The sequence below is a fragment of the Gigantopelta aegis genome, chromosome 8 (assembly GCF_016097555.1).
Source record: "Gigantopelta aegis isolate Gae_Host chromosome 8, Gae_host_genome, whole genome shotgun sequence".
NCBI lineage: Eukaryota > Metazoa > Mollusca > Gastropoda > Neomphalida > Peltospiridae > Gigantopelta > Gigantopelta aegis.
Window position 1 is genome coordinate 67,086,191 of NC_054706.1, and position 24,020 is coordinate 67,110,210.

The 24,020-nt window shown below is 35.7% G+C and overlaps 1 protein-coding gene across 1 annotated transcript; it reads right to left on the minus strand.

Annotated features, from left to right (window-relative positions):
- Window positions 1-1,085: 1,085 nt before the first annotated feature.
- On the minus strand, window positions 1,086-22,031 carry LOC121378966 (ribosome biogenesis regulatory protein homolog). Its single transcript, XM_041507376.1, has 10 exons — window positions 21,864-22,031; window positions 13,076-13,148; window positions 12,340-12,378; window positions 10,698-10,736; window positions 10,230-10,331; window positions 7,850-7,928; window positions 5,863-5,970; window positions 3,125-3,279; window positions 2,128-2,264; window positions 1,086-1,370 (listed from the first exon to the last, which is right to left on the minus strand). Exons 1-10 carry the CDS (start codon window positions 22,013-22,015, stop codon window positions 1,127-1,129), a joined length of 1,128 nt encoding a protein of 375 aa, XP_041363310.1. The 5' UTR covers window positions 22,016-22,031; the 3' UTR covers window positions 1,086-1,126.
- Between the last annotated feature and the right edge of the window lie 1,989 nt (window positions 22,032-24,020).

Consider the following 24,020-nt stretch of genomic DNA (forward strand, 5'->3'; position numbering starts at 1 on the left):
TGGCGACAGATGGTTTCCTCTCTCAATATCTGTGTGGTCTTTAACCATATGTCCGACGCCATATAACCATAAATAAAATGTGTTGAGCGATTCGTTAAATAAAAACATTTCCTTTTCAAGGAGTTTTAATGGCTGAATGGAGAGGTATACTACTATATCCACGTTTTCTCTCACAGACATTCATTGATGTTGATCATCACATTGTTTTTGCATTTACCATAATTTGACACCCAATAGCCGATGTATTTTTCGTGCTGGGGTGTCGATAAACATTCATTCATTCATTCATTCTCTCACTTACAATTATAGATAGGCCAGGGATAATTTTTACAAAACATCGTAAACATAGTTTTGTACGTAAACGTAAATATATGACTAAACCAGTTCGTATTACTACAAACTGTACGATCAATATAGTTTGATGTATACACGTCATTCGCTTTCACTCTTTAATGTTTCAACTACAGTAATTATGTAATTTTCTGTGTGAAACAAATGCCGTTGATTGTAAGGCAGATATGACTGCTAGACACAAACATAAACTTCAAGATATTTTGTGAAAATGGCTCCAGCTAGCCAAGTTGTGTGTCCAGAAAGATATATTGACGAAAATAAATTTAAACACATGAATGAAGAGTTACGGACCTCTGTACAGTTGTTCCTAAAGGTGAGAGAATAGACGAACCCTAAACCTCTGCAATCATTTTCAAAGATACACACTGTACTTAGCAGCTGTTTGACACCATCTTTAATGAGGTCATTCTGAATATGCTCCTGGAAACAACTGAGTAGTTTCAAAGACGGGTTACTCATGAGTTAGAATAAATGTGAATAGTTGTTTTGTTTAATGAAACTGATAAAATATATGGATTATTTAATGATTAAAGCAGCAGATCTGGATGTCAAACATTTGATAATAGTCTTCAAAGGAAAACCATACCATTTTTACCAGTAGTAGACGGAATTCATTTATATGCATTTCACCACATACAGGACAGTGCATACCACAGCTTTTAATATACCAGTTATGGTACGCTGGTTGGGATGAGAGTAATAGAGTAATAATGACAAGATAAACTAAAAGGTCATATAATAATTACATTTAATAAACAATTTACAAACAATGCTAACTTTTCTTGTGTCCTTTCTTCCCCTGACTACCACCACCAAATGCCTTTAATTTTCCTGGCTTCCCCATTCCACCTTTCCCCATTCCTCCTTTTCCAGGTTTTCCCATTCCTCCTTTTTTCCCAGATTTTTTACCTTTCCCCCCTTTAGGCCCTGCCCACCCTTTCCCCCCTTTAGGATGCTTTCCACCACCTTTCTTTTTTGACCCTTTTGCAGGCGGTCCATTTTGGTTAGATTTGGATCTGAAAGAAAACAACCATAATTAAAATTTTAATTTGATAAATTTTAAGTGTTTTAACATGCATTGAGATGATATATACATTAAGTTTTATTGATCTAGGAGTGATAGTTCAACAATAAAAGAAAAAAAGAGAGAAAACATTTAATTCAAAAGTTGATGTCATCACTTAAGTGTGTGTGTGAATGACTATTTTTCATCACTTAAGCTATCACTGGAAATATAAAGGAGGGACAAAATATATTTTGGCTTGGGACATTGTCTCAACATTAAATCATTCAATATATTTTAAAGTTTCATCCTCTAGTTTTTAAACACTACGACATATTTTAAACTATTAGAGACATGTTTGATAACTGAAATTAAACATTACTTATATTTTATTGTTTACATTATCTATTTCCGTACATCCGAAGTGTTTCTGGTCATCCTGGTTTTTCTAATACCACAAAATACATTTTCCATATTTTCAAAAATACATGTATCTCTGAGAAGTAATTGTTATGAAGACGAGTTTTAATGTATTTTTAAGGGTATTTTCCCGTTTCAATGTCGCAGACTAGTTTCACTCTTAAGGGAACTTTATCCAGATGTGTTACAAGTTTGTAGATTATCCAAACTTATTGTCCATTTTTACGGAAACAAAAATCTTCTCAGTAACAGTGAGAGACAAATCATGCCAATGCCAATGATACAGTAGTAAATGATAAAGTATTAAGGGAGACCACTTTGTAAATCTTTCGTTTCTGAACTCTACGTACCTCTCAATCTTCTCCTCAGCTAGTTGTTTTCTGACGGCCACGTTGACATCCAGCCGCGGCTGTTTGTTTGTTATGCTGTTCAGAATGTCCAGTTGCTTCTTCGCTTCTTTCTTCAGGTCGCCATAGTTTGATTCAAACTACGAGACAAAAAACAAAGAGAGAGGGGAAAAAATTTAATATTTGTTTTACTGACACCTCAGCACATTTTAAACTGTGGCATTTTATTGTCTAACATATGGCTATTTAAACACTTGGTTTACACCCTGTACCAGCCTTCATTTCAAGTGTGTTGTGTCAATTATTTCAGCTTCACTGGACATAAAAAAAAAAATTGCTTTCAATATTACAAAAAATTTCTATTTTTATGTTCAGTTTATACAAACATTGCTCAATATAGAAAAAAACTGCAATACTCACCCATTGTTAAAAAAAAAAATCATCTACTTCTGGGGTATGAAATTAAATTTCGTTTTATTATCTTATACTACTTAACTTTATATTTCATTTTACCTTTTTAAATCTGTCTTTGCTAGTTAGATAAAACATTTTTGTTATTTTCAAAACAGTTTTCCTTTTCCTTTTCATGACAAGCCAACCTGGAAATATTGCATTAGGTTTTGGATCTACACTTAATCAAATTCACCTTTTAAAACACCCATTTACATAAAAAGAAAAAGACAAAAAAAGAAGAATGTATGTGTATTGGAATGACATGCAACAAACCTGCCCTAAAACAATTTTTAAATTGTTTTGTTTAACGACACCACTAGGGCACATTGATATATTAATCATCGGCTATTGGAAACATTTGGCTATTTTGACGTATAGTTTTAGAGAGGAAACCCATTACATTTTTCCATTAGTAGCAAGGGATCTTTTATATGCACCATCCCATAGACAGGATAGCACATACCACAGCCTTTGATGTACCAGTCGTGGTGCACTGGCTGGCCTTAAAAAATACTAACAAACATAAATAAAGACATTTGATAAACACCTTTCGTTTCCTTCCCGAGTGTTTTGACGTTTTTTCCTTGGGGAGATTTTCTGTAAATCGACCTATAGATGCTGTTGACTTCTTGGCAACAACCAAAGCCTTTGAGAGATGGTCTTTGCTTGGAGTTTCTGTTGGTGTCAACCCTACTCCTGGAACTGAAAAAAAAACAGAAACATCAAAAATTACATACGTTACTAATACAAATGTCAATATTACTGTCAAACTGTAGACTGATTAATAACAAAGAGTCCCACTGTTTGCAGCTGACCATCCTTGTTCAGTGGTTGCCATACTGTTGTCCCAACATTCCCCCCACCATATCCCCATGAACATCACCCTGGGCTAAGGTGTTTTTGATTGTCATCCCACTGGTTTGATAATTTTATGTTTATATTAAAAAAATTAAATTCGAGTACAAATATATTATGATCATGTCTGATCTAGCATGTTTTGATTCAGGCTGGTAGAATTTGAACCATGCTGGACCAAATGTCCGGCATGAATTTCAGCCAATTTCAACCTCCGGTGTTTTACGCGCTGATTAGCTTATTAATGATACCTCAATTTGTATTATGCACTATTCTAAAGGAAACATCCTAACATTACTGGAATCTAATACTAGAATTCCACAACATTAAATATCTCGCCTACTATATAAAAAAAACTTAAAATATTTTAAAATTGGAAATAACACTTTAAATAAAGTGAATTAAACCAAAATCTGGGCTCGTGCTGTTGGTAGCCAAATTAGCCATTGGCTAATTTTTACAAAAAATGGCTAATAAAATTTGCAAGTGGCTAAAATTTTGGCTAAGCCATTTTCTGTCTTCTGATGTGAACAAACGGTTATATAATCTATCCAACACCTCAACATAATAATAATTATAGGCACTTGCCTGTTGGCCAATCCCAAATTTGATTTGTTAATAAAATATTGGTTAAACCAACATAATAATACTACCAAATATTCAATTAGCGTAATAGCGATCTCGCGACCGGTAACGAGAAACGGTGTCATGCAGAATACATCGTAGGCCTTATAATGTTTGCTTATTTTAATAATCACGGTTATTAATTTTAACGGCATGCATTCAACATGTAAGACAGCAATGTCTGGAAGATCTGTAACTTGTTATTTTTACTTTGTAAAATCTTTGAACCAAAGAAAGTAATAAAAACAGATCGAGAATGCGTGTCAATTTGAATACACATATGCCAGTTCAGGGCCGAAAGACATGTCGGCCATCTCAAGGGCCGAGTTCAGCCAGACTGAGCGAAAACAAAACGTTAGTTATACTGGTTTGTGTGCTTCACGTTAAACCAAATGGACACGACGAACACCAATCAAATAGTTCGCGTACGTTAGGAAGAACGTTCGTTGGCTGAACTGAGGACAGCTCTTGGTGTGAATATACGTCATGCTTCAGAGTCAGTTGACACCCGCGTGTCAAGAGACATCGTTGCAGACATTAAACAATATGATTGCGCAAAAGTAAATCTTGATGTAAATTTGTAGAAAAACAATAGTTATTCGCATCAATGAATACCTAACTGCAGTTTTTGTTTATTCCTTTGTCTTTGTTAATTTCATACCCATGGTCGAGAGCACGCATGCAGATCACGATCGCCAGAAATGAACATGGCAGTATTTAAATTATACAAATTGCAGTTAAATGTACACTGAATAAAATTAGTTTACAATAATCATATTTGTTAGATAATTTTATATATAAATTTGTAAGACTGTGAGGTGAATTTTAATTTTATTAAAGGTTTTTTTTTTGTTTTTTTTTTAAATAAATGGAGTATACTGTGAAGTCGGCATTCTTAGCCGAGGTATTTTGTAAGCAGAAATCACAAGAAGCACTTAACACGACGCTGAAATCTACAGCAACAACATGGCACAATTATGAAATTGTTTGGGGTGGGGAATTGATGGGTCACTTATATATAAAAAAAAAAAAAAAAAAAGCTATTCAAATTAACATAAAGAAATAATGAGCTCTATTAAAAAAAAAAAAACACCTCTCAAATTTTTATTTGGGAAAAAAGGAAGAAAGAAAAAACAACACCATCCATAAACATGCACCCACCCCCATATTTCCGTATGTTTGTTAATTTAATGTCATAGGCCTTACAAGTGGGGATGGGTGTACGGGGTACTGGCTTCAAACTGAGGATATTGCATAACCCCATCCCAACCTCACCCCCACTGAAAAACTCGAAGTAATATATTAACTGCCCCTACCCCCATTGAGGTGTTGTTATTCCTATTTATTCCAGTTTGTACACAATTAGCTGAAAAAGATACATTTTCATATTCATATATAAATACTCTATACAGTACTGCGTAAAACAAATTTGGCTAAAGCATTTTAAATATGGCTAATAAAAATTCCATTTGGCTAATATTTTGGCTACAGGTATTTTTGATCCAGGGTGAGCCCTGCAAAATAATGTACAATAATATTGTAAGAGTGTGTAGAAAGGATATTCCACACAATAACCTCTCAATTAAACCAAGAGAAACAGACAGATGGCTTAGATTAAGATGGAGAACCACAAGAGTGAAGGAAAAAGGAAGTTACTGTCATGTGACCTAACAGGAAGGAGGACTCAATGGAAGAATTTTTAGCCATCCCATTGGCTGTTGGGATGTTCGGACCAGACTAATATCCTTTGGAGAAAATGCATTTGATTGAGGCCAGGTGAAGTAGAAAAGAAAAATGACTGCTTACCTTTCGATTTCTGTGAACGTGCGATGTTTCGTAACCTCTGCAGTTCATTCTTTGCAACACGTTCCTTCTTAGCTCCTTTTCGCTTTGCAAACTGGTCCTCATAGGGATCTAAAATGGGGGGAAACAGAATGAAACACATGGCAGCATGGAAACAAGGTCTTACTGGTCTCCCAAAATGGTTGGAATGGAGCAAACCAATGTGACAGCTTGGCAATAGGGTCTTAATGCTCACTGTGCTAGTATCTGAATTAGCCACCTGTTAAATGTATTTAAAGCACTACATATTCTTGTATTTGACTGATCAACTTTTACTAGTACTTAATTTAGGTAATTTTGGGGTATTTTGAAGAAAAAATTTGCAATACTTTAAAATTTGTTTACTGAACCTAGTACATTGCTACAAAAAATCATTACAATGCACACATTCTAATAAAAATCACCATTTTGCATAACTACTGGTGTAGGAAGCAGGGAGCGCCCCCCATTTTTTAGCCGAAGTGATGTTTTTTATATATTTATTCATGTATTTATATATATACAGTGTTCTCGCTGCTCCATTTAAGCGGGGCGGCCTGCCCTGCTATTGCATTTTGCCACCGTCCTTTCACGTTCTCCACCCTCATTTATTTTTCTGTGCCCCTCTTTATTTTCCAGCACCCTACTATATTTTACAGCACCTATCTGCTATTTCTAAATGCACTTTTTTCCATACATAAAAAAAACACAACGATCAGTCTGCACACTGGACATCAAAGGAAACAAGCCGCATTGTGTACGAAAAAGCAACTGACGAAACATTTACAACAGTTACCGTAACGTAATTTAATAGTATTTTTAACAGCTTCTATTTTGTCCCATACCTGTATCCATTTGTATGTTTAATACAAACAATAAAAGTTATATTTTATTTGAGCAATGGAAACATTTAAATTTTTTATGGATTCGGCAATCTCCGACTGAAAACCCCCCCACTTATTTGGCGCCAAATTTGTCACGTGATCAGAACGGTCACTCTATCTTTTGTTTCCACTAACTGTCGTCTGATATTTTGTTCTCAGTTACAGATATAATTGATTGTAATTGACAATTTTTACTTTCTGTCATTTCTGTAATTCTGTTTATTCAGCAGTTCTTATAACATATTGTAAACTTTTAATTTTGGGGGAATATCACTGCTTATAAAATCAACGGAAGTGGTAGTGTTTAGTATTAAAATCATTCATCTTGGGTGCCAAATAATATATAGACCGCCACTACAAAAACAAAACTACTTTTTATCAGTTGGCGATAATATTTTATCACAGCGATCGATTCATTCGATGAAGATGGGAATAACAAAAAATGTTTTCGACATTAGGGGATCACACAATTGTCTTTTTCGTTTTTCGTATATCTTGAAATCTTTATTAAAATAATAATATTAAAACTTTGATCGGTTCAGCAAAACCGGAACTGCCAGTGAATATCAGACCGATAAAATATTCGGTTCAATTAAAAGATGAATCTGCTTGTATTTCGTATAAACCTTTTTGTAGGCAAAATAAGGAGTATGTCTTTCCACAAAGTCTATCAACACACAACAACATGGTAACCACCAAGCCCCCCCCCCCCCCCCGCCCTTTTTTTTTTGCTTTTCATTTAGTTTTTTTGAAGGGTGTGGTGCTGCGTGGCCGCCTTCCTTTAAAATGTTCACCCAGCGAGAACACTGTATATATATATATATGTATGTGCCCCCCCCCCCCCTTTGGCACCTCCCTACACCCGTGTAATGTTACAGTAAAAAACTTAATTTTGCCTAACATTCTACTGAAAAATCACAATTTTATGTAACACTATAATGAAAATCACCATTTTGCACTACTTTATAGTGAAAACCATGTTGCACATCTTTCTAAATCTCTGATTCCTAGGCACTTAAAATGTTCAATAATCTGTATAAAACCTTTGCCTATATTTACAGCTAGTGTGTTTTAGTGAATGAACAAACCTGCATTCTGTGGAACTTCAATAAGCCATTCATTTGTGTAATCATTGGCTCTCTTGTAACCCCAGCGTGGTTTGTAAGACTGAAATTGTGATTAACAGCTTGTTAGACATCCTAACTCGGTTAGATCATGCAATTCACAAACATCACTTATGCAGGGTCTTGCCAACCCAGTGTTCGAGATTAAAAATTTGGGGCACTATCCCAGTTGGATACTAACATTTCAAAATCTGGTATCCCACCTAAGAATGGTATCCCACTTAAATGAAATTCATAAATAACACCCTAACAAACTTGGACGACACTTTTCTCATTCCCAGTCTATTACAACGCCGAAATCGCGGAATTTGCAATCAAACGTAATCTATTTTTGAATAATACTAACATAAATTAATATTTAGGAGTAATTGTTATGTGTTTCTGACATTATTAATGATAAACCTACCTGTATCAATATCTCAAATAAAATTTGAAGGGAGGAAACATCCAACAAGAACAATAGCGACTTAGCGGTTCCCAGTCTATTGCTACGCCACTGTTACTCCAGTGTTGCATTAGACGAGTTGGGGGAGATATTGTGATGACATAGCATTAGACTGGGTACGAGCTCGAAAATATTGTTACTCAACTTCACCAGTAAATGATGACTTTCATTGTTTAACGAAAAATAAAATCGCAGGATTAAAAAAAACCCACCATTATATGGTATCCCGGTGGGATACTGGGTTCTTGAAGTCTGGTATCCAAAATTAAATTCTGGTATCCTCGGGATATCAGGATACCGTTAATCTCGAACACTGCAACCACTTATAATACTGCTTGTATTTAAAAAACATGCATTCTGAGAATACTGCCAAAGCAATACATGTCATCTACCAGATACTGGAGTTCAAGGGTCATAACTGTGTCAAATATGGATAAATTCCATTTCTAATGGTTGTGGCCCTTGAATACATTCCCACATATGTCAAACACGATAGGGCTATAATGTTCAAAAATGGCCAAATCGCCACAGAACTCAAAATTGATCTGTAACTATAAGACAGAAAAGCTATGTGGGACAGATAGCTAGACAAATGGAGAAACAACCTATAGTTCCCTCTGGTTGTATAGGTAGGGGACCCAAAACAAACATTGAAACAGATTTTTGTTATGTATGAAGGCTACCGACTTATTTTTATGACGATAACATCCTTTCTCGATAGAGGACCAAATCAAAAACAGTGTATGAATGCAAAAATGCAAAAACACACACACACACACACACACACACACACACAAGTTTTGTTATTTGAAAAAAATCTTTGAGGCTTGCATTGTCTAAACTTATTATTTCAAATGCCCTAAACCTAATTCATATTTGTCAAGACATAAGAATGTCATCATCACCTTCCCATTAAAAGATGATCAATAAAAAGTTAATTATATGTGGGTGTCTTCACACTGGCCTCGTTTAATCCCCCATACAGTGTACTGGTCCTTGGCATTACAACCAGCCTTGGACTAATACCTCGGACCTACACCGAGGCCAAAATTAAAACGTCCATTTAATAAAATTAAATATAAAAATATTAGTATTGGAAGTGAAAATCTAAACAATAGTACATGTCTTGCCTTCCATAAACATTTTCAGTGTACTGTGATAAACATTCATGTGCAACTATAAAACATATTTCAATGACCTAGGGCATAATAGTTTGTGAGAAAATAACTTTAACATTAACACAAAAGTTGACACTGTTGCCATCCCCGCTAGAAAGGTAATACCTGTATATCACCTTTTCACTTCATAAAGAGGAGACAAACTTCATAAAGGGGAGAGTTCATGATTCTGTTATAGTTTAATTTTATAATGTTGTGAAATATATCTCAGAGGTCCTAATTTCCCACTCACTGTCCCAAATCCTCCACTCAATCCATGCTATTAGGGCTAACTCTGGCACTCACCAAAATATTCGCCAATTGCAAATTTTGAAAACAAATGGCAAATTTTATTTTAATTTTGTGAAATAATTTCATGTAATAATTGATATTTTCTTAGAAAATAACAGTTTCTGCAATTTTAAAAATTTAATTTGACGAAATGTTCTGCTCACCCAGAGCTAGCACTGGCCGACTTATTTTCAGCAGGCCATATTTTACTTCCTGTTTCTAGCCCTGTAAAGCCAACAGCTTTCTGGTCATCCCAGTGTCTGCAGTACTTCAAAATTAACTTTATGTACCTCGGAAACTTGGGTCAGCAGCTTTCAAACAAGAATGGTTTCAAGAACACAAAAATGAATTACAGACAGTCATCAAACACTGGCAAAGCAAAACTTCATGAATTAATGTTTAACACAGAATATCTACTGCAGTTATACACCTAGTGAAAGTGAAAAGATACCTTCGTTTTCTCTTCAAAGACCATTCGTCCCTTTTTCTTGTTCTTTATGCCTTTCAACATGGCATATGCCTGCCATTTTGTGTCAGCTTTTGGTTTTGGAACCTGAACAAAAGAAAATAAATCAGTTGAAATATCAAGAGACAACTACACACTTAAACAATCTATGCAGGGATGTTATAGCCAACTTTTTTTTTAAAGCAGAAATGAAGTTGGATTGAGCTTGAACTATTTTAACATGCCCCTATACCACTGGAGTTTCCGGCATGTCCATCCCGGATCCGGTCTCTGGATAGCCAGGGGTAGAAACTGGAACAGAATGAACTTGGATTAAAGCAAATTATTAAAAAACCCCACCATATTATGTTTACAAGAAAAGACTGGATTTGGTTCTGTTTCATTAAACTATTAAGTTAGCCATAATATGCTATTAGCCGACATGTGATCATGTAGACTCTGCTGTATACTCACTGGTTTTTCTCGAGGCATCCACGTTTTTCTATCTGGTAACTACAAATACAATAATATTCTTTCAAAAAAGGAACCAACATCAAAATATTTCTTAAATTTCCACAAACCAGTGCATATATAAATGCATTTTTAGAATGCAACACCTTTCCCCAGTATTCTGAATTCTTTATAGATACCAGTTTCTCTCATCCTCAGGTATATGGGACAGAGCTATCCCATGAAGAAAGCTATGCAAGAAATGTTTCTATTTCACATGGGACATCACATACTTGTGTTTAATATGAAGTTGTTGGTAATATGATGTCATATTAATGTGTGATGTGAGGTTATCAAATATTTTGTCATTTTGATACTTTTGATATTTTGTTATTAAAACCATCATTATAAAAGCTATCTTGTTCATTTGTAGTGCTAAATTATATTTAACACACAAAACAAACACAGCAAATATGATGAAGTAGTTTATTTAAATGATAAAATGGTCAAATAAAGAAGTTACTTTTTTAACAGTAATAATATATTTACTGAATGGATGAGAGAAAAAGACTCCATCATATGCGTTCATACGGGATAGAAAAATTATACCCTCAGTGGTAGATATTTTGACCGTGGTATTTAGCAAGCCCCGTACCAAGTCAAAATTTCCATCACCTCGGGTGTACTTTTTCTATTTTCTATCCCACATGACAGAATATGATGGATATGAGCAAAATCAAGGCAAGCTCAAGATAACTCTCCTAAAATGGTGTTGGGTGAGCTTTTCTCATTAAGTTTTAAATAAAATTTATTAAAAATGTTATTGCAAGGTGATCAATTTGTTGCCGTTGAGTATGGAGGGGAGTCCAAGATAAAACTGGATACTGTGAACTAGCTGATTGCAGGCAACTTCCCAGGGCTCGAACTTAAAGAATTTGTTATGTAAGCCAATTTTGAATTTTTTTTGCCATAGGTAAAATGCTAACGGATGGCGATTTTGTGCCTGCTTAAATAGCAATTTTAAACCAGTAATCTTTGCTACAAACATAAAAAGCAAACATTAGTCCTTCACTCGACAACGATAATTTTTTCCAGTGTCAAAAAACTCCCATCGGTAAAGTGCCTGACACCACGACAATTCATATCACAATGGTGGCAATTGCTGTCAGTGCTGTCATTAAATTCAAGCCCTGAGCTCCAAAAGTTATTTGTTAGCCGATCAGCATAAGAACCAATTATTATGTGCTTAATCATTTAGATAAATGATCGGTTACAGACCTCTGAGAATTGAAACTCTGCTTGACCCATTTATCGGTTACGCAGAAATAAATCCAGGTAACCCATTTTCTTTTTGCGTATAATCCATTATATTCAAATAAATGGTGATTCAAATTTCGCGCAAACAAAAAATAGGTTATGCCAAATTAGATTCACAAGAGCAACGTGTAAACGAAACAATCGCTCTCACAATTTTCAGAGGCCAGTATTATGACCTTTACTTGACCCACAAACAAGACATGTATATATGTAACATTGTTATGATAGACAGCTACTGTATGTACGATATATGTCAAACATAGGAAGTCAACAAACAGTTGTTTTTTTACTGTAAATGTATATAATACAATGTCAGTTGTAACAAAACGAGAGAAACAAAGAAACTGACCACAGCAATTGCAACACCATCCACTTTCTCAACAGGAAGCTGAAAAGAAAAGACAAATAAGAGATTCAACATGTAACCATAAAATGCCACCTTTTAAATTATAATATTACATTTTAAAAAACAATTAAGAAAAACGTCTGTGATGCTAAATGTAATGTATGAATTAGGTTTAATGTTAAATAGTAAAACTCAAATGTAATAAACAAATTAAACAAGTATTCTGAGAGTACTGCTAAGCAATACATGTGCCCTAGCAGGCCCAACACATTTTTATATCTCCTAAGTTTAAGGGTCATAACTCTTGTGAAAAAAAGGTAAATTGGCATAAAAGTCAAACATGGTCATTAACAGTATAAAATTATGATAAAAATATACACAAAATTTCAGCTCAATATCTTGAGTCATTGCAGAAAACAAGTCCGGAAAATTATATGTGGGATAATGAGACAGCCAGACGGGGCCGAAACCTATAGTCCCATCCAGTTAGACTGGTAGGGCACTCACAAAAAAATACATAATACAGTGAAACCCCTCTAAACTGTACACTCATAGGACAAAAACAAAGTCAGGTATTAAGGGATGTTCAGTTTAAAGAGGTTATGTTATGTCCTGATATTTAGAAAGGGAACATGAAAAACATTTGGTATCAGTGGAATTCCAGTTTACAGAGGGTGAGGTTTTCCGGGGTTTCACTGTGTATACAGAATAACTAAAATTAGACAAATGTGAAGATTACCTGCCACAGTTTGTTAATGAGAAGTTGTGAATTATCTCGTGTTAAAGCTTTCAAATAATCTTCTTTATTTGACCTGTAAACATATGAGAAAAGTAACAATAATTATTGTCATGTATAGTAATAGTAATGTGTTGAGTGTGTCATTAAATAAAAACATTCCTTCAATCCTTCCTGTTTAACGACACCACTAGAACACACTAATTTATAAATCATCGTCTACTATTAGATATCAAACATTTGATAATTCTGACATGTATTTACATCAGAAACCTACTACATTTAATCCTTATTAGCAAGGGATCTTTTATATACACTTTCCCACAGACTGTCAGAACAGCACATACCACACCTTTTGTGTAGAGGTTTATTTTAATGAACCAGCTAGATATTAGTGCAACATGTCTAGATGCCTTGCACAAAGTCATCACAAGATATATACAGTTTTGCATCTAGGGGCATTGCAAGGCTAGCTCTGGGTGAGCAGAACATTTTACCAAATGATCTATTAAACTTCTAAAATTGCAGAAACCAGAGGCGAATCATGCGCCCCCCTAAATTTTGCAACAGTTATACTTTTATTATATATTAATTTTCATTTGTTTACGATCCACTCCAAACCTCACCCAAAGTTCCATTGGCATTCTATCTCATGTCAATACCCCCCCCTCCTCTCCACCCACCCACCAATGGATTTTCTGGATCCGCTACTGAGAACCCAATTATTTTGAAACAAAATATAAATTATTACATGAAATTATTATAACAAATTAAAATAATATTTGCCAGGGTTTTTTTTAATTTACCAATCAACTGGCGGATTTGGCCAGTGCCAGGCTTTGGTTTCTTTGTGTAGTATTGGTTCTCGTTAACAACATTTAACTTTTATTAATGTTATAATCATAATGTGACTCAAAAATAATCAAACTAAAGGTCTGTGGCTTCCGATTTACGAAACAATTGGTATTTTAGACAGTTGCCAGAGACTATTAAGTTATCTACATATTCCATTCTATTTCAAAGACTGCCCTCTAGCCGTAAACCAACATATAAAGAGGGCAGGGCTAGATGACACTCCACCTATCTAGTACAGGTGATGCGCCAGTTCCGGATCACTTCAAACAAAATTGTGAATTCTGTGAACATGTGCGCGTATGACTTTAAAAGAAATTCTTGGTAATAAAGATAATCAACCATATAACTAAACAGTGATATAAAATGTAAATTTAGGTAAACATTTGGCACCAAAAACAGTGTTGTTCGAGCTGGCGTACTTACGCCAGTTGCAGATCACTTTGTCCAGTTCCGGATCACTTTCGAAAAATAGGATTACGCCTTCAAAAACACTATTTCCAACATGTTAGCACTTTCAGCACGTTCGTGGATCCTGCCGGACATATTTTATGATCATTTGTAACTCCATAGGGTTCCCACCCCCCTGATTATGCCCCTAATTAGCAATTTCTAAAATCGATTGAAAATCAACGATGGCGTCCCATGACGTCAGATATACGGGGCGTGTGTCAAAAGTAAAGGTGCGCGATCCTTGTTATTTTCGTTGTGTACTTTCATTGTTTCAACAAGATGAATTATATTTGATTTCTGGCATTCTAGTATGTAATAATAATAATTAATATTATTATTACTAATAATAAATAATTGTTTTCATTTATTATCGTATATATCAATAATAATAATAATAAATATTATTATTATTATACTGATGACTTTTAAACTGAAAGGAACAAAGGCTTGAAAATAGAAAGAAATGACATATCAGCAAAATATCAACTTTGGGACTGTTTAGTATTTATCATAATACAGGGGCGAATTATGCTTTAGGTGGGGGTCCAAAACAATATGTAAATGTTTATAATTTGAAATTATAATTTTTACAGGTTATCTACGTGGTGGGGTGGGTGTTTTTTTTAGCCGGATATAGGCTAATCCGCCCCTGTTTAAATATTAAAATCAAACAAATAATTTTGAAGCAGGACGGTTAGACCCCTTGTTAATAATGATACATTTTAATATAGTGACACACACACTAAACAGTCACAAAAGTGGATTATTAATTATTATTTTTGACGTGTTGTTCCATTTGCCCTTTTCTGGTTAGTCTCCCACCCCCGCCCCCACAAAATAATTCCTGGATCTGCTCCTGAAAACAGAATTATTTTCAACGATGGTCTAAAGGCTAGGGCTAGCTCAGATTGACCGTGTGAATACACAGATCAGTGGCCGACTGACTCTCCTGCATCAGAATGCGATTGTGTAAAACAAAAATTCCACTGAAAAAAATAATCCACCCTATAGTGGTACAGACTGTTTAAATGCGAATTATAATTAAGCCGAATAAGAGATTTTCACTTCGTTGACAAAACCAAATAGAGGACCCCTTCCCCCTCTCTCCCAAAGTCGAGTAGTCGAGTATGCGAAAAAGACCACTGGCGGTGGCATGGTTTTATAAAGGTCCTCATGTCAAACTTGTGCCGATTCTTTTCTTTGTACAGTAAACTTTTCTTTTTTTTCAATCAATCAATCAAGTAATGGGGTGGACGGCTCTCACACTGAGGGGGGCGGGCAACATTACTGAATAGTCTTATGGGGCAAATACAAGACACGCGTGCAGCGATTTTATGACATGAGCCCCGAGACATACAGAGTCGAATTATTATGAACTAGTGGTTAAAATGACAAATCAAGAGAGGTTTAAGAAGAAAATAATAATAATAATAATAATAATAATTATCATGGAGAAAAAAATTCTGTGTTCAACGTTTTTGAGTCTTGAGATAAACCCTGCATTCATAGCCCCATCTAGCGGCAGTTACAACGTAAATATTTCCGTTTTGTAAGTGATCCACAACTGGCGTATCAAGTGTGTCCCCTTTGAGGAGTTACAGTAAGTCACTTTTCATAAAACTAGTCATGCACAATCTATATATGTTTCCCCTAATCGTACTATAAAATTTCAAAGGATATAAAAAGAAAAACATCAAAAACTTCATCTCTTTTTAAACGTCGTCTGCTCATGTAAAGTTTTAATAGTGGTTATGTATCGCCGTCCAAAATAAAACCAAGACTATATAGGAGAAGCCACGGTGACGTCACATGTTTTGATCACGTGGTACCGCGTGAGCGCTGGTAGGCAAGAAACCAGTTGACAATACTGGCATTAGTAGTAATGAACAATCGAATGTTTTTCCGTCAATTAAATCAGTGTAGACTAGTTTTGATGAATGGTATTTTGTCATGGTAATTTCATACGTTGTTGTTAGATGCACAAGTCACTGTAGTAAGGATTATGAAATTAATTTCATCAAATACAGTGGAAGCGAAACGTTGAACAGTTAAAGCTGACAACAATCAACTTTGCCCATCTCACAACGGAGATCGATTTTATACAAGGTTTGTTGTATGTTATTCATTCGTAATACTAATACACGTCAGTATTTATTGAAATGAAAATTGAAAAGATAATAAAATAAAAAATAATAATAATAAAAGCCCCCACCAAACTGACATGGAAACAAAGTTACCCTGTGAACAGTAGGCCTACCCAGTCAATCGACAAACAACGTTTTATGTAACTTTTTGTTTGTATTGACAGATCCATTATAGTGGGTAAAACAAAAATCTGAATATATTTTATATTGTATTATGCCATAAAATATGTAGGTGGCTGGAGTATTTATATTTTTAATTAAATAACAGGGAGCTGTGTGTGTGTGTGTGCGTGTGTGTGCAATCAAGCATATATATATTGTTTCATATGAAAATGGTTCTGAAATATTTCCATTTATTAATTATATTATATGTTAATTATAATGTTTTACTTTTTTTTTATTGAAGAAGTGATCTACAGGTGTATTTGTAATGTGTAAGTTGATTTTTTAATAATAAAATAAAAGGTATAAACATTTCAGGGTGGGATATCAGGTGTATGAAATCATTTGTTTGGGATTAAAAATAAATAAATACTAATAATAAAACTGGATATTGATCCACAAGTTGGTGATAGCCACTATATTTTATTAAAAACATAAATTATGTTACATGCATTTATTATATAAGTTATCTGAATTTGTTTGCAGCAAATAAAGAAAGAAAAGGGGAGCTGATTGTATTTATAAGTATTATTGTCATCAGTGACAGATGTCAATATGTCTTCACAAATACATTTATGTGTATTCTAATATTTCAATAATATTCAATATACACAATATAAAACTTTCATACTTATATATCATAGAAATTTACCAATTTTCTTATTTTTTTCTAGGTATCAGTGATCCCTGTTTATGGACAAAAAGAGAACCGGCAACTCTTAGATGAAAAATGGGCCTTTCACGATGAATTAAGGGCGTTTAAGTTTTAGGGTGAATTAAGGGATGCTAAGAAGAACACTGGTATCAGATTCAGCGATTCTTTTCTACAGTATCTCATGTTTCTGTGCATAAGAGGGATACCAGAACTTTTTTCACTGACTTTCCAAACTACCATGTGCAATATTATTGGGGCTATTCAGTATGTGATGATGACATTGATAACACACTGACTTTCCAAACTACCATATGCAATATTATTGGGGCTATTCAGTATGTGATGATGACATTGATAACACACTGACTTTCCAAACTACCATATGCAATATTATTGGGGCTATTCAGTATGTGATGATGACATTGATAACACACTGACTTTCCAAACTACCATATGCAATATTATTGGGGCTATTCAGTATGTGATGATGACATTGATAACACTTGGATTTAATCTTTTTTTACCAGGATCTCTATTTTCTAATAAAAACAGACTTTACAAAATCAATAAAATTATATCGAGAAACAATAGACAACACATATTTATTATTTTCTTTTTCTATTATCATTATAAACCAATGATCAAATGATATTTGCATTGTGTTAATGTGTGTCTTACATTAAAACATTGTATTGTTACCATTTACAGTAATTTGTTGTTTTAACTGGTTTATTAATCAGGTTGAAAGTGATAGCCTTTGAAACTGTGCCTCTTGTCAAAGGTAACTGACACTGTTTTAGATTTGAAAGGAAGGAATCTTTTATTTAACAATGCACTCAAGTCATTTTAATTACGGATATATAGAGTCGGACATGTTTAGGGATCACACAGATAATATTAGGGAGGAAACCTGCTGCTGTCACACAATGGATTACTCTTTCCGATTAACAATAAGGGATCTTTTATATGCATCAGCCCACAGACAGGATAATAAATAGTGTAGCCTTTGTTACACCAGTTGTAGAGCACTGGCTGGAATGAGAAATAGCCCTATAGGACCACCAACAGGAATCAATCCTAGATCGACTGCGTATTAAACTATGTCCTGGCCTGCATGGGATTAGGCGATTAAAATATTAATGGCAATTTTTATGTATATATATATATAAAAAAATAATGCTACAAAATGTTCTGAAGATGGAACCACAAAGATGAGGGACCAAGTAAATTTGAGATGTATCCGGTTTAAAAGGCTAAGTTCTATACTAATATTTAAAAAGGGACGCTGTAGCTAGAGGGAGCAATGTATGTGTGGTCATGGAACATGTATGGAAACTAAATTTAGGTTCCTCCATTTTAATACAATGTGTTAATATGTATCCGATATCAGCAAGTTTAAGGAATAAAAAAGGACTTGATAAAATTAATAGTTTTAAAGTTTTTGTAAAGTTTTCTAATAAGATACTTGCTTAAATTTGTTGTTGATGAAAAGCCTTACAAATGAACCAGTAGACAAGTCTGATGTGTTATATATATATATATAACTACTGTCTATATATTGTCTACTGGTTGTTCATTTGTAACAAATGTTCATATATATACTCTTCAAAAGAAGAAACGCAAAACCACATTGTCGTAACATTTGGAGAATTGATTTAATTATTGAATGGTGAGTCCGATAATTACCAAATGTTGCAGGATTGTTCACAATTCACTCTAGTCCATTGTGAGTAAGTGATAGGACACACCACCAAGGTCAAGGTCATCTGGAGTCAATACCGGGTGTGGCCTCCGCGTGTGTTGACAACTGCCTGGCACCGCCTGCCCATTGAAGCAACCAGAGTACGGATGACGTCCCGGGGGATGGTGGCCCACTCGGCCTGCAAGGCTGCTGCCAGCTCGGGCAGGGTCTGGGGCTGTGGTTGTCGCTGTCGGAGGCGTCGGTCCAACTCGTCCCATAGATTCTCAATTGGGTTCAAATCCGGTGATATCGATGGCCAAGGAAGGACATTAATGTTGTTGTTCTGTAGGAAAGCCGTTGTGAGACATGCTGTGTGAGGCCTGGCGTTGTCATGTTGGAACACTGCGTTGGCGTTGGCCATAACTGGAACGATGTGTGGCCGGAGGATCTGGTCAATGTAGCCCTGTGCATTCAGGTTGCCCTGCACGTGGACCAGGTCAGTTCTGCCAGTGTGTGAGATGGCTGCCCACACCATGACACTACCCCCGCCGAATCTGTCCACTTCCTGCACGCAGTTTGCCGCATAACGTTCACCACGACGCCTATACACGCGACATCTTCCATCATGACGTCGGAGCAGAAATCGGGACTCGTCACTGAACCACACCTGTCTCCATCGCAGTTGAGGCCATTGTCGATGAATCTGGCACCACTGCAGTCGGAGTCGACGGTGTTGTGGTGTTAAGATGACACCTCGAACTGGACGTCTGGCACGAATTCCTACCTCACGTAGGCGGTTCCGTACGGTCTGGTCGGATATCCTGCGCAAACCTGGTATTGCTACGGCTGTGGAGGTGGCAGTAGTCAATCGTTCCCGAAGGTGGCGTACCCGGATGTAGCGGTCCTGCCCGGGGGTAGTGACCCGTGGTCGACCGGATCTAGGGAGGTCACGTGTTGATCCATGTTGCTGGTAACGGTCCCACAGTCTGGAGATGGTGCTTGGGGACACATGGAATGCCCTGGCAACGGCCGTTCTGGATTCGCCTGCGTCTAGTCGGCCGATGGCATTGTTTCTCTGCGGTTCACTGAGACGTGGCATGTCCTGGATTGTCAATTGTCGGCCAGATACAGAGGCCAGGCAAGCGAACACCCTGCACTTTTATACTGTCGGTGTTCATGTTGCACGTGCAGACAACGCACGTGCAGTGGTGACATGGTTTGCACGTGGCTGCGTTGTTGCGAATATTCACATTTTGGAACTTTATTGTACAGTAGCTGCGTTTTATCGAATGTAACCGTGGGAATGTGTTTGGGACATGCAATGACCTTATATTCACAAAGCATGAACCGGTAGGAAACATAAAATCGGAGTTATAAGCCATTTGTACCCTTTTGCGTTTCTTTTTTTGAAGAGTATATATATGTATATGTGTGTGTGTGTGTGTGTGTGTGTGTGTGTGTGTGTGTGTGTGTGTATGTGTATCTATATGTACATATATATGTATATGTATACATACATATATGCATATGGGTTATTTAAAATTGTTTAAAGAAATAATTTCCTTTAACAAAGTGTAGGCCAATTATTTCTTTTAGACAGTTTTAAATAAAAAATATAGGCCTACTCGTTTTATTTTATTATTTTTATTTGTGTGCGCGCGCTCGTTTGTAATGCTTTACTTGAAATATGGACCAGACGCTTTAAAAATACATGGACTAAAAATATTTATTCAAGTGAAAAGAAAAAAGAAAGTTTGCTATAGTTTTGAACTCAGTCAATCGTCAAATTTTATGGGTGGAAAGAGTACATGTATCTCCTCCTACAGGAGCTATGTAGAATAGCGTTCCCGTGCTACAAGCGGTAATTTAAGCACGTGTTGGCCATTCTTTGCTATTCACGCTACGCTAGTTCGCTTTGTTACTAATGGTCATTATGATAGACTTCTGCCTACCAGATGCGCGCGCTTGCTCGGCGATCTATTTCGAGACGTAGACCACGTGATCGCGCACTGGGCAATTCCGCCTTGTGCAGCAGTTACAGGGGCCGTCTCATATCAAGCGAAGTTACAACATGGAAGAGTTGGCTAATGCCGTTTTGGATGAATTTGGATTTCATTACGTCATTAAACCAAAACAATTACACATTATTGATTCCATTTTGAATTTGAAGGATACATTTGGGGTGTTATCGACAGGATACGGCAAAAGTATGTGCTACGTACTGCCTCCTCTTATGAGACGACCCCTGTAACTGCTGCACAAGGTGGAATCACCCAGTCTCGAAATAGATCGCCGAGCTTTGTAATTGTTGCGACGGAGTGTCACGAAGCGTAGCTGAATGTGGGTGCTGTCGGGTTTCTTTCTGTAGTATGTGTATTAGTGATTAATATGTGGCTTTTTTTGTATCACTTAACTCGAAAATGATTGATGTAAAGGTATTTGACGTCAAACATAGGATTGTTGTGGTATTAGAGCGGGACTCGTTGCCTACCGTTTGGTAGTCAGGAATTGCCAAAAAAAGACATAGGTTGGTCTCTGACTGTAATGAGAGCGTGTTTATGTCCAAATGTCCGTCTAGCTCTCTTACAGTCAGAGTACTCGGGCTAGGCTTCTCCTATACTGTTAGTTATTTTACGTACAATTTCAAGAAACATGTATTATTTGTTTGTTATAATATTTGTTTAATGAAATTTACACAGAAATTACTAAAAATTTAATATACCGACAGACTGATCGGTAACTACAGGTGATCCGGAACTGGCGCATCACCTGTATCTTCAAATCTTGCTCCTAATTTTTTTTAATAACACAAATTCTTAAATATTGTCACAATAACTAGGCTACCTAAATAATTTAACATCCAATGGATTAGCATCGCATGCCAATAGATTGCCTTCGTCGATATCTAAATCAATGGCCTTTTCAACCTTGGTCGTTTTGTATTTAGCTTCTTTTTCTGCAACGGAACGTAGAACATTTTCCACGAGGTCTTCCATATTTACAAATATTCCTTAGTGGAATATAAAACCATTTTTGATTGGTAATTGCTACATAAAATTGACCAATGAACAACTTTGTACTTGGGAGTAAGACTAATTTCCGGCAGTTCATCAATCAGTCGTAAATAGAAAACATATTTAAACTGATTTTGTTGTAGTATATTGTACAATCAAATGTAACCAATGACAAATATTGCCCATAATGTCAATAGCTATTTTATTTACAGAGAGAAGAAATTAATTATTACAAACTAAAATACGGTGTAGATTACAAATGGTACCTGTGAAATATCATTACCATACTGTGAAACCAATATTATATTCTACAGTAGTACACCCTCCCATTACTGCAGAAAGAAATGTTTTATTTAACGACGCACTCAACACATTTATTTACGGTTATTTGGCGTCAGACATATGGTTAAGGACCACACAGATATTGAGAGAGGAAACCCGCTATCGCAACTTCATGGGCTACTCTATTCGATTAGCAAGGGATCTTTTATATGCACCATCCCACAGACAGGGTAATACATACCACGGCCTTTGATATGCCAGTCGTGGTGCACTGGCTACCCGTTATTGCAGAAGGACGTAATATAAATACAATGTTGTTCGATGGCGTAGATGAATAAAACTCATTACAACCCCACTCCCAAAAATATTTCACCAACAACGGGGTGGGGGTGGGGCGGGGATTGGGGTAACGATTTAATATTTATTTAGACCTACTTCTAAGGTGACATGTCGACAGTACTTGACTAATAGTAAACTATACAACACTCATCCATTAATTAGCTGTGCATACGGTACAGCAACAATACACATTTTAAAGAGTTAAGATTGTATATACGGCAACCTGTAATCAGCGGCCACCTGTCCTTAGCGGTCAATTTTGTCTACTCTTAAGACAGGTTTGGCGCTTAAAAACCAATGTAACTTTATCGGTAATAAATATGACGTCATCAGGATTTGGCAAACATATATATTTACGTCTATCAGTTTTTATTATTAAATTTGTAATAAAATGTTATTTAATACAATTTGTTCTAAATTTTGTGAACAGAATAAATAGAACTATAGTTTTTGAAAGTTATATGTCAACGTGAATAAAATATAAAGTTATAGCAGTACTCGAAATAGTATGTGAAGTTGTTTACATCATTTCTATATAGGACTTACGGTTATGGATATCAAAAATAAAAGGTTTTTAGAGATAAAAATAACTGAGGTAATAAATAGAATAACAAACTCGGTAACAGTCAATATCAAATTTATGTCCCTCATGAAATAATAATTTATACCTCGTAGTAGTTTATTATTTTCTATAGGCTACTAAGTATAGAGCCACGTAGACACCAACAAAATCCTTCCTTTTATTATTATTGCAAAATTAAACGTTAAATAAATATTATTCGGGAACCAACTCGGAAAAACACTCAGACGGGCCTATATATTTTGCTAATTTTCCCGTCCTAACAGCACATGATATAGTCCTTCCCACAGGAAACGCCTTCTTTCTTACTATGGAATTTACTATAAGTTATTTATTTATCGCGAGTCGGACCCCCGAACTTATCGGAGACCGGACTCGGGAGAGGCGTGTTCGAAACCATAGTGGTATATGGACACGTTAAACCACTAGTCAAGTAAAGTTATTTATTTTTCGAACCGATTGATTTCTAAATTGCACACAAACATAGTTGGGGGTTTTAATATTTCCAAAACACTTCTTATGTCAAACCAAACTGAAGTTATTTACAAAAAAAATTAACTTTTTTGTAAGGGGATGGGACGGATTATAGATACTATTTTTTTCTTTTATGCAGTTGTATTTCACAACCCCTGTAAAAATGAGACCTAAGAGACCTTGAGTGCCTTCCTCCAATACCAAATCCTGGCTGTACATCAGTGTATATTGAACACCGAATAGTTGCTCCTCAAGACCAAGACCAAATTGTTTAACGTGCACATTCAGAGCAAGCTGTTGTAGCGTACGCCG

Coding starts and splice junctions, on each gene's coding strand:
- LOC121378966 (XM_041507376.1), bottom strand. CDS start 22,015: ATGGAAGACCTCGTGGAAAATGTTCTACGTTCCGTTGCAGAAAAAGAA. Junction 12,379..13,075: donor TCATTAACAAACTGTGGCAG/GTAATCTTCACA, acceptor TTTTCTTTTCAG/CTTCCTGTTGAGAAAGTGGA. Junction 1,371..2,127: donor GCTGAGGAGAAGATTGAGAG/GTACGTAGAGTT, acceptor GTTTTCTTTCAG/ATCCAAATCTAACCAAAATG.